At 56.2% G+C, this 10,471-nt stretch overlaps 1 protein-coding gene across 1 annotated transcript; it reads left to right on the top strand.

Moving 5' to 3' along the window:
• RASL10B (RAS like family 10 member B) lies at positions 1-9,748 on the top strand. Its single transcript, XM_068530833.1, has 4 exons — positions 1-81; positions 2,973-3,335; positions 8,018-8,142; positions 8,646-9,748. The coding sequence occupies exons 2-4, from the start codon at positions 3,120-3,122 to the stop codon at positions 8,914-8,916; spliced, it is 612 nt and encodes a 203-aa protein (XP_068386934.1). The 5' UTR covers positions 1-81; positions 2,973-3,119; the 3' UTR covers positions 8,917-9,748.
• Positions 9,749-10,471: the final 723 nt, after the last annotated feature.

Genomic DNA, 10,471 nt, shown 5'->3' with positions numbered 1-10,471 from the left:
GGGGGGCAGCACCGGAGCCCGGGGGGAGCGCGGCCCCACCGGCCGGCCGGCCCGGGCTGGGGGTAGCTAGGACGGCCCCGGGTAAGCGGCGGGAGGCTGGGCGAGCGGGCGGGCCGGGGCCGGGGTGGGTCGGTGGGGGAATGGGGGGGGGGGCGACGGGGGCGAGGAGGGAGGAGGGGACCGGCGGACTGGCTGGGAAGCGGCGCGGGGCGGCCACGTGAGAGCTGGTGCTGGCGGGGTGGGGGGGGGGGTGCCTGCGAGGTGCTGGAGGCGGAGAGCAGGCTGGGCTCCGGCATCCCCCTCACCCAGAACTCCCACCAATCAGGTCATAGGGAGCTCAGCATCCTCCGACGCCCGCACCCACCCACTCCCACATGAATGTGATGGGGACAGACAGCGGGCAGACGTGTGACTCGGCCCACGGGACCTGCAAAGCCCCCGCCCTCAGTCTGGGGCTGGGACTCAGGCGTCCAGGTCCAGGGTAGAGGAACCAGAAGCAGGCTTTGGCCCCAGTGTATGTCCCCGGGCGCTGTCTGCAGACTCACTGCAGGGCACAGGCCTTGGGGAGGGAGGCTCAGGGGCCTGGTCCCTGCCTCTCCGGACAGCCCTCTTCCACCCCCACCCAGCTGGCGATGTTGCATTAACAAACACTTAGACCCAGGACCCCCGCCTGGGAAGCGGGAGGGGACACCAGTCACCTCTGAGTCAGGGCCTGGTGACTTCCAGGAGGCTGTCCCCAGCCTAGGGGCCTCTCTGGCACCCCCTCCCTGGCTCTAGCGCTGTGCCCCGCTTTTATTTCCCAGCTATTCCCCCAGAAAGGGTTGATTTCAGGGCAGGGAATGGGTTGTCCAGGAGAATCTGCAGGTAGGCTACATCCTAGATCCCTCTAAGTTGCCACACCCAGGGGGAGGCCGGGACGCTTCTGGCATTCTTTGCCTTCTCTTCCTCCCCTAAGGTGCCCCCTCCCCACCTGCTTGTGCTGGTTATGTAATTAACCCAGCTGAGGCTCTCTGCCATGCTGACAGTGTCCAGGGATGCCTGAGGAGCCCAGGGCCCTGGAGGGATTTATGGGGAGGAGGGGCTGGTACTTCCCCCAGTTGGGAGCTCACAGAAATAGAGAAGCACTTGTTGGGGAAAGGACACTGCATGAGACTGGAAGGAGATAAGAGTCCTAGTCTTAGTTGACAGCTCAACTGGCTATGTGGTCTTCACGTCCCTAAATCTGTGGGTTTTTTTTTTTTTTTTGGTTTTGGTTTTACCTTCAATAAAATGGGGAGAATTGCACGCACGTGTGCACGCACACACAAACACACACTACATGTATGTGAGCAACAGTGCAGTAGTGCAGAGTGACCCATCTGGGATGGCTAGGAGGTCCCATTGTGATCGTGGAAAGCCTTCGATGAGTGAAGGACCCCTGTGCATAACAATGGCCACTGTTTATTGAACACCTACTCTGTGCAGGCACGGCCTCACAACACCCTATGATGTTCCTTGCCCAAGATCACACTTTAGGTGAGTGGCAGAGCGGAGAATCCAACGCTGGTGGATCTCACTCCAGATCCTGCCGTTGGTTTACTATGCTGTATGTGCACGTGCCCTGTGGATTGGGTCCTCTGAACCGGGACGGACTGGACTGAGGGACATTCAGCTGTGAGCTGTGAATATGTGGAAAGGGCATGCATCCACAGAGAAAACATGCATATGTGCTGGAAAGCATGGCCCCATCCAAACCCAGCAAACCCATCTGCCTTGGTCCCACTTAGCAGGCACTGGTGTCACCCTCCTGGGAGTAGTCCCCGGACAGGAGGTCTCAGGCATGTACCAGCCTCGCTGGTCACCATCCTCAACAGAAAGAGAAGGCACCTGGCTAAGAGGTTTACTTGGATTATCTCAGAAGTAGGGGCTAATGATCCTTCTTTATAAGTGTGCAGAATGTGGCTCAGATCAGGCAGTTGATTTGCCCTCTGACCAACAGCCAGGAAACATCAGAGCTGGGATTTATACCCATGCTCTAAAGTCACTGAAACTGAGCAAGCAAGGCGCTAACGAATCCATGTCAAGGTTCAATCCTGTAGCAGCCCTTTCCCGGGCACCTGTTGCACGCCAGGTCCTCTGAGCTCAAGGGGTTGCCAGATAATCAGACACAGCCCTTGGCCTGTGGCCTTCGCCAGCTAGAATCACTAAACTTGGAAGCTGAAGTACTGCGACATTGTAGAAGGGAGTAGCCGCCTTTCCCAGCTGTGTGCCTGGGCTCGTGTCTCCCTCCCTCTGGGTCTTCTCTCCAAAGTGGGAATACCTATCACCTGGGGATACTGTGTCGACTAAGGATAACCACTTGGGCATGCTGACCTAGAGTAACTGCTCCACAAGTGTCGCGCTCCAGAGCCAAAGCCATCGGCCAGTCCAGGGATTCTCAGCAGGGGGTGCTTGGGAGGGTAGGGGGAGCGCATTTTGGGTCATCATGGTCACTAGAGGCTGCTGCTGGCAAGTACCTCCAGGCAGCTGGGGATGTGAAATGCCCTGCTCGATAAAGAATTCTCTCTCCACAAAACACCAGGACTGCCTCCACGGAGACACACTGGCCTGGTCTCACCCCTGAGGACCGGGAGACCAAGACTGCGAGGCGTTGCTGTCTTGCCCCAGGCTCAGTGGGAAGGCTGGGACTTGAAGCCAAGTCTAGTTCTCTTTCCACTCCGCTCTGCGGCCCGCCCGGGTCTGGGAGTCAGACTGGCCAAAAGTCAGGTCATAATACAAGTCAAGAAAGATTGATTCCCACTGATGGGATTGACGGCAGGGAGAATGGAGAAGGAAGGATGGGGAGGTTCTGGATAGATGGGATAAGGGCTCTGGGGAAGGGAAGGCATCCCAAGCGGCAGTAGTAACAGCTCCAGTGACGTCCCCAAGGTGGAAAAGTACAGGATATGTCCAAGGAGAAGGCAGCCCACCAAGCCCACCTCTTGTTTCCACAGTCCAGGTGGAGGCCGCAGAGGGCCCAGGGCAAGCAGGGGCAGCGATGATTGGTCCTGACGGTGGCTGAGCCCCCAGCCCCTGGAATATGCAGCCCGGGGGAGCCCCAGGCAGCGGCGAGGACAAGGTGGCGGAGCGGGGCGGGAGGCATGGTCTCCACCTACCGGGTGGCCGTGCTGGGGGCGCGAGGCGTGGGCAAGAGTGCCATCGTGCGCCAGTTCCTGTACAACGAGTTCAGCGAGGTCTGCGTGCCCACCACCGCCCGCCGCCTCTACCTGCCTGCTGTCGTCATGAACGGCCACGTGCACGACCTCCAGATCCTCGACTTCCCGCCCATCAGCGCCTTCCCTGTCAACACGCTGCAGGTAGGGGGGCGGGGGCTGGGGGGGACAGGGTGGAGGAGAGCCTGGACCCCAACCCTCTCCTGGCTCCCGCCCTATTGCTGGCTTTGAGAACTCCGCGCTGCACCACGGGCCACCCTACTTAGAGCCGTGCCAGGAATCCATTCATTTGTGCACTGGTTTATTCAACAAATATTTGATGAATGTCTAATGTGTACCAGGCCCTGTGGTGGGCACTGGGGTAGAATGGTGCTCAAAACAGAGCAGTTTGCTCTCAAGGAACTCATAGTCTGGTGAGAAGACAGTCAACTATTACATAGTTCCATGAGTGTCATGATTGCAGGGGATGCGGGGAACGAAGACAGCCCTTAAGGGGCATCTATCCCACGAAGGGGTGTGAGGGTGGGGGTCACAGGAGGTGATGTCTCGGCTAGGTAGGATCTGGGCAGGTAAAGGGCAGTGGAGAGAAAGGCATAGAGCGCCGGATGCCTGTTAATATTCTGGGCACTGCCTCCCATGGCCTCAGACCCATGTCATCTGTAGAAGGGACAGCAGAAGAAAAGGCTGGGACCTGGGAAAGGTGTGTTCTCAGAGATTGGAGACCCCAATCAGATCTCTTGCCCAAGGGCCTTTTCTCTTAAGTGATGCTTTGTCCCCTGACCTCAGGACTGGCCCTCGGGGCAGCCTTTCCTGCAGGGGTTGGATTCAGATGCCCCCAGTGCCCTGGCTTACAGGGTCCAGCCTGCAGACCGGGTCCTTCTTCCTGCTCTCTACCTTTGGCTTGAGCGGGGGTCGGGTGCAGGGGGAAGCTGAACCCTAGACATGTTGGCTCACCAAAGAAGCCCCTGACCAGAGCGCAGAGTTTCTCCAGGAAGGCTAGGCACGGTGGAGGCCCGGAGGGCAGGGGCCACCGCTTGGCCAGTTGTAACTGTGCAAATACAGCAATCTCTCGGGTGGGGCTGGGGGCTGGGGAAGGGCTCAGGCTCAGCACTGTGTTAGCAACTCCGGGCAGGAGGACCTTCGCCCAACCTCGGGGACACCTGTCTCTGCCGTCCCAGGTGTGGGAGCGTCAGCACCGAAGACAAAAGCCTTAAACACACATCACGCCTTGGAAACAGTGAGGTCAGGGCAGTGGGTCCAAGGTCAGGTGTTCTAGTTCTCCTCCAAAGGAGACTAACAGTAGCCTGAGTGGATGCTCAGATCCCGCTCTGGCCCTGTGCATTGAGCTGGGTTTATTTTTCACATTTTGTTGTGTGTTTAAATTGTAATTTCGATTTTGGAATCGGGAAGATACAATTTAAAAGCCCAAACTTTGTTAAAACAAACAAACAAGAAGTACACCCAAAGAAATCTCAGTCCCACCCCTGCTCTCTTTACCCCAGTTCTTGCCCCATTCTATAGCCATTCTCATTGGTTTTTTTATTCACACTTCCAGTTTTTCTTTACACAAATAAGAAAATGTATTCTTATTCCACTCCCCTTCTTGCATTAAAAAAAAAACAAAAACAAAACTGTTCTGCACCTTTTGTTTGTTTGTTTGGGTTTTTTCTTTGTTTGTTTTTTTGGCTTGACATTTTAACCTGGAGGTCTTTCCATGTCAGTATCTAGAGGTCTTCTTCATTCTTTTTTCATGGCTACACTGTATTCCATTGGAAAGATGTACTATGAAGTCCCCTCTTGTTGGACAAGTGGGTTGTTTCCAAACTTTTGCTTCAAAACAATGCCACAGTGAATAGCCTTGTAATAGTCATTTTGTACACAGGAAGGCATATCTGTGGGATCGATTTTTGGAAATGGCATTGCTAGGTCAAAGGATAAATGCAACTGGAGTTTGGAAGGTGCCAGATTCCACCCCGCCACCACCCCCCCCCCCCATTAAGGTGCATAGTTTGTGCTCCTGTGAGGGATGTTACATGAGCGCTTGTTTCCCTAAAGCCATCAGAGTGTATTGACAAACTTTTGGATTTTTGACAGTCTGATAGATGAGATAGGATAATCTCAGTGTACTTTTTTTTTTTAATAGGGAGCATTTTCTCTTTTTTTTTAATTAATTAATTAATTTATTTTATTTATGGCTGTGTTGGGTCTTCGTTTCTGTGCGAGGGCTTTCTCTAGTTGTGGCAAGCGGGGGCCACTCTTCATCGCGGTGCGCGGGCCTCTCACTATCGCGGCCTCTCTTGTTGCGGAGCACAGGCTCCAGACGCGCAGGCTCAGTAATTGTGGCTCACGGGCCCAGTTGCTCCGCGGCATGTGGGGTCTTCCCAGACCAGGGCTCGAACCCATGTCCCCCTGCAATGGCAGGCAGATTCTCAACCACTGCGCCACCAGGGAAGCCCTCAGTGTACTTTTTATTTACATCTCTGATTATGAGTGAAGTTGAGCATCTTTTCATATGTTTGAGGGCCTTTGCCTTTCTTTTTCTGAAAACTATTAATGCCTTTGCTCATCTTTCTGTTGGATCATTGGCCTTTTTCTTCCTGATTGACCCTGAGTTTTGGACTCTCCAAGGATGTCCAAGACTTCACCCCTGAAACACAAGAAAGGGACTTTGAGCAAAGAAATGCTGAGACAGGATCCTGCATGCCCCGAAGATCAAATAGTAGAATCCCAATGGTTACTGTCTGAAAATAAGAATACATTCTTCCCCAATGCCAGATGAGACCCAGCCCAGGAGAGCGGCGTTTCTAGGGTCTGAGTCTCAGCTGTTGCTTCTGCAGCCTCTCTCCTCCTATCAGAGAAGGAAGCTGAGGTTAGAGGGCGTGTGCAACCCACCAAAGAAATGAGCAGCAAATGCATGGTTGGCGCCCAGGTGGCTGAGGCTCCCTCAGCTCCTGTGTCCTTGGAACTGGACTCAGTTTCCATTGCTCCTTCTCTGTTTTGATGCAGCCCCAAGATGGTCTTTTACCATCTGGAATGCTGCATGGAGCTAGCTGGAAGGCAAGCTGAGCTTTCTTGCTCCCTCCCTTCAATCAGGGGTGAAGGGACAACCCAGCCAATCGGGAGCCTTCTTCCTCTCCCTTTTAGGAGCCCCCAGAGAGGAGTGGGTGGGAGGCAGCCTGGAGGCCCCCTTGAGGAGGTAGCATGTTGGGAGAGAGGTGGGGCTGTCACCCTCGAAGGCTAGCAGCTGTTCCCTCTCCCCAGCAGAGAGCTGGAAGAATGTGGGAGCCTCCTGCCTATTTCCCCATCCCTCCCACTTCCTGCTGATCTCCACTCCTTGCATGGGATGGAGGAGGAACAGCGTACACTCTGGGGTCCCAAGCTCCCAGAGGTCCTGTGTCCAGTGGAATACAGTCTTTCCTGGCCTGAGAAACCAGTTCATGGTTTCCTATGATTTCAGATTTGTCCTCAGCATCTTCCCCCTGCACCAAAGTTAAAACTCAGCGCAAAGAAAAGATGCCACATCATCTCCCTGGAGAAATCCACTGCACCAGCTTCTAAGCCTTTGAATCGGGAAGTGCTTTTCTGGAGTCATACTGAACTCTCCACCACTGTCGCCCAAGTCTTTCCCCTTTTAATCCTTCTCTGCAGTGTAGAACCAGCTGTAGTCCTCCATGCCTGATCCCTACCCCAATTCAGCTCATAAGCTGGCACCGGAGGTACGCCTGCCTCTCCCTCTCGTCTTTTGCCGGGGCTCTAGTTCCTAGAGAAAACCCTAGTTCCCCTTGTCCTGGGAGGCCTCTGCCTCCCCAAACTTCAGGGAGGCCCTTCTTTCCACACTCTGGCTGCTTTCTGCTGCTGCCCTTGCAATTCTCATCTGCTGGCAGGTTAATTAGCTAACTAATCTCTTAAGGAATCTTCTCTTTCTTGCACTCAGCCTTGCCTGGGGCCTGTTCAGCTTGAGCTGCGGGCCCTTCCCAGAGAATTTGCCACAGGCATTCATCAGGAAGTTCCATCTCCGTGGAGCTGCCCTGGGGCCCTGCTCTACATCAGCCCCCATTCGGCATCCAGTCTCAGCCTTTTTCTCCTCAGGCCTCCTTCTTCTCAACCTTGAGGGCAGAGTGAAGCAAACAGAAGGGGCACATCAGGTAGCAATCTAAGGGCTGCGTTACCGGCAGGAATTGGGTTGATCCCAGCACGGACCAGGTGGGATTCAGGACCGTGGAGAGTTCACCAGCCTAGGTAGTGCAGTTAAAGAGCCTGCTAAGAGCCTAGGAGGAGGAGGGATATAAAAATGAGGAAGGCTGGACTCTGGTCCTCAGGAGCTCACAGCAGAAGTGGGGACCTGGGAATGGAAACAGCTCTGACCAAGGTATAATTGAACTGTTCTTAGAACACAAGATGAAGGGAATAGTCCCCTGCTTGCAGGAAGGCTTCTTAGAGGAGGAGGAGGCATCTGAGCTGAGGCCTGGGAAGATACAGAGGATTTCAACAGGTCCAACAACTAGCTCAGGGCTGGGCTCGTAGAGGCGCTTAATAAATGTAATCGAACAAAGGACTGGATGGATGGATTGGGGGACAAAATGGGACAAGGCAGATCTCAGCTCCAGGCGTGCACAGGACAGACAGCGGCCCTGCCGCATCCTGGCTTGGAGGTGGGAAGCCACACCTGAGCTCTGCCAGTTGTGCCCTGGGCCTGGCTTCCTGGGGATCGGTGAGTGTGCAAGGCTTAGTTAGGGTGCAGTGGCAAGTGAGAGTGCTGTGTATGGCGGGAGGTGGCTGGGGGCTTATGGCTGCTCTGACCTTGGTGCTGGCTGGGGGTGTTGCAGGAGTGGGCAGACGCCTGCTGCAGGGGACTCCGGAGCGTCCACGCCTACATCCTGGTCTACGACATCTGCTGCTTTGACAGCTTTGAGTACGTCAAGACCATCCGCCAGCAGATCCTAGAGACGAGGTGAGGGGCCGGGATACACTCCACTGCCACCTCAGTGGATGCCCCTATGCTGGCCACTTCCCGTGAAAAGGGTGCAGTGGGAGGGAAACAGATCAAGTGCCTCTGGTTCCCACACATACTCAAACACACACTCACGACATTTTGCCATCCCCGTTTCTGTTAACTCATTTTGGGACCCTTACCATGGGGTGGCTAGTCTAGCGCAGTAGTTAAGAGCAGAGGCTCGGGGAAGACTTCCAGGGCGCCTCAGCCGCATGACTTTAAGCCAGGCTCAGGTTCCTGATCTGTACAATGGGGAGAACATTAACATCCACCTTTTGGATCAGTTGGTGTCAGTTACAGCGCTGCGCCTGGAACAGATGGATGGTAGTAGCAGTATTGACCAGGCACAGCCCGCCCTTCTTTTTTTTTTTTTTTTTTTTTCCGCCCTTCTTGAAATCTGGCGGGAGGCGGGGTTGTGAGACTAGACTGGGGGGTTCTGAGATTCCCACCTCGCCCCGCAGGGTGATCGGCACCTCGGAGACGCCCATCATCATCGTGGGCAACAAGAGGGACCTGCAGCGCGGACGCGTGATCCCGCGCTGGAACGTGTCACACCTGGTGCGCAAGACCTGGAAGTGCGGCTACGTGGAGTGCTCGGCCAAGTACAACTGGCACATCCTGCTGCTCTTCAGCGAGCTGCTCAAGAGCGTCGGCTGCGCCCGCTGCAAGCACGTGCACGCCGCCCTGCGCTTCCAGGGCGCGCTGCGCCGCAACCGCTGCGCCATCATGTGACGCCGCGCCCCGCCGGCCCGAGCGGGGAGGGGCAGGAAGAGAACTCCTGGACCGCCCCCGCAGCCACGCCCTCCCCGGGAGAGGCGGAGGGCGAGAGGGAGCTTCCCCTTAACTGCCCCGTCCTCCCGCCTCTCCGGCGTCTGTCTTCCTGGGACGGCCGCCTTTAGTGCTGTAGTTCGTGCAGAGCCCGGCCCGGTCCCTAGGAGCGCCGCCGCCCCTGGGACTTCGGGGTGAGCGCGTGACACGGAGGGCGGGGGTGGAGAGGTGCTGCCCTGGCCGGGCCCGCACCCGTCTCCTCCAGAGAGTGTGTCTGTCATTGCTCCGCGTCTTCTTTTCCCGTGTCTGTCTGTCTGCCCAAGCGTCAGTTGGTCCTCAGCTGTCTTACCCACCCTCGCCGCCTCCAGCTTCGTTCACAGGGCTCTCATTTCATCCAGCCCCTTGTCGCAGGTCCCGGCAGCTTCTTCGTGAGGCCAGCCTTCGGACCGTCAGCACCACCGGCACGGGGCGGAGCGATGCGGGTGGCCCAGGGACCACAACCGGGGTCCGAGGGTTGAGGTCCTGGATCAGTCAGGGGGAGAAGGCAGAGCTCCCCCCGCTTCCAGGGAGACCTCCCCGCCCAACAGCCCCTATAGACGCAACAAGCTACCTTCCAGCCTTAACTCGATGGTCCGTCCCTGCCGGGTGCCCCTCACCCATTTCCTGACCCTAAAGTCAGATCACCCCCTGGGTTCAACATTTTTTTCTTGACCGAGTGTGGAGAGGGAATGCCCCCAAATGACAGATTTATTTCCACGATGCCAGCTTCCAGCCCTCCGTCCCCTTCTGGGTTGAGTGGTCTGCCAGACTGGAGGATGTTTGGGGGGAGGGGGGGGTCTGGTGGTGGGCGGGGTGTGGAGGGAGGCAGTCAGGTCGTGCCAGCGAAGACTCTGTCTCCTCATCTGACCTCAAGCTGACTGCCCCAGACCTTGCCCGCCTTGAATCTCAGATTACCCCGATTAATCTGGGGAGGGGCAGAGCCGGGAAAAGAATTATGGGAACCCCTATGCTTAGGGGAGATATACCGGCATCCCCACCCCTAGATGGAGGCCCCTCAGGATCTGATGCCCCCTCGTCCCAACACCAGTTGGCCCCATGCCTTGACTCACTCCGCCCCATTTTCTCCGGCTGCCTGGCCAGTTTCTACCTCTTGTCACCGGAGCTGATCACTGTCAGTTTTGTACCGATTTAGAAATAACAAAAGTAATGAAGATACTAGGAGTGACGTGCGGGATTACTGGGGGATTTGGGGGGGCGGGAGAAATGGTGCGAGTCCCCGGCCGCCTAGCCAAGTTCTCCCTGAGGCCGAGCCCTCAGCCCTGCTCTGGTGGGAGGATAGCGAGGTCCCTTACTAGAAGAGAGACGGATAGAACAGCCTAGCCTCGATGTAGCCAAACTGTGGCGTATAGACCAGGAAACCAGGTAGCTCAGGGTGGTGATGGAGAGGAGTCTGGGGGAGGCGTCATGGGTGGCGAACTTCTCATCCAGATCCAGCGTGAGAGGGAAGCTTCGATTCTCT

The sequence above is a fragment of the Eschrichtius robustus genome, chromosome 20 (assembly GCF_028021215.1).
Source record: "Eschrichtius robustus isolate mEscRob2 chromosome 20, mEscRob2.pri, whole genome shotgun sequence".
Lineage (NCBI taxonomy): Eukaryota > Metazoa > Chordata > Mammalia > Artiodactyla > Eschrichtiidae > Eschrichtius > Eschrichtius robustus.
The sequence above is the reverse complement of the archived record's forward strand: the minus strand, read 5'-3'. Positions and strand labels throughout refer to the sequence as shown.

Bases quoted from the DNA above. Each gene is read 5' to 3' on its own strand.
- RASL10B (XM_068530833.1), top strand. From the start codon at position 3,120: ATGGTCTCCACCTACCGGGTGGCCGTGCTGGGGGCGCGAGGCGTGGGC. The intron at 3,336-8,017 runs GTAGGGGGGCGG...GGGGTGTTGCAG, and splicing joins TCCCTGTCAACACGCTGCAG to GAGTGGGCAGACGCCTGCTG. The intron at 8,143-8,645 runs GTGAGGGGCCGG...CTCGCCCCGCAG, and splicing joins CAGCAGATCCTAGAGACGAG to GGTGATCGGCACCTCGGAGA.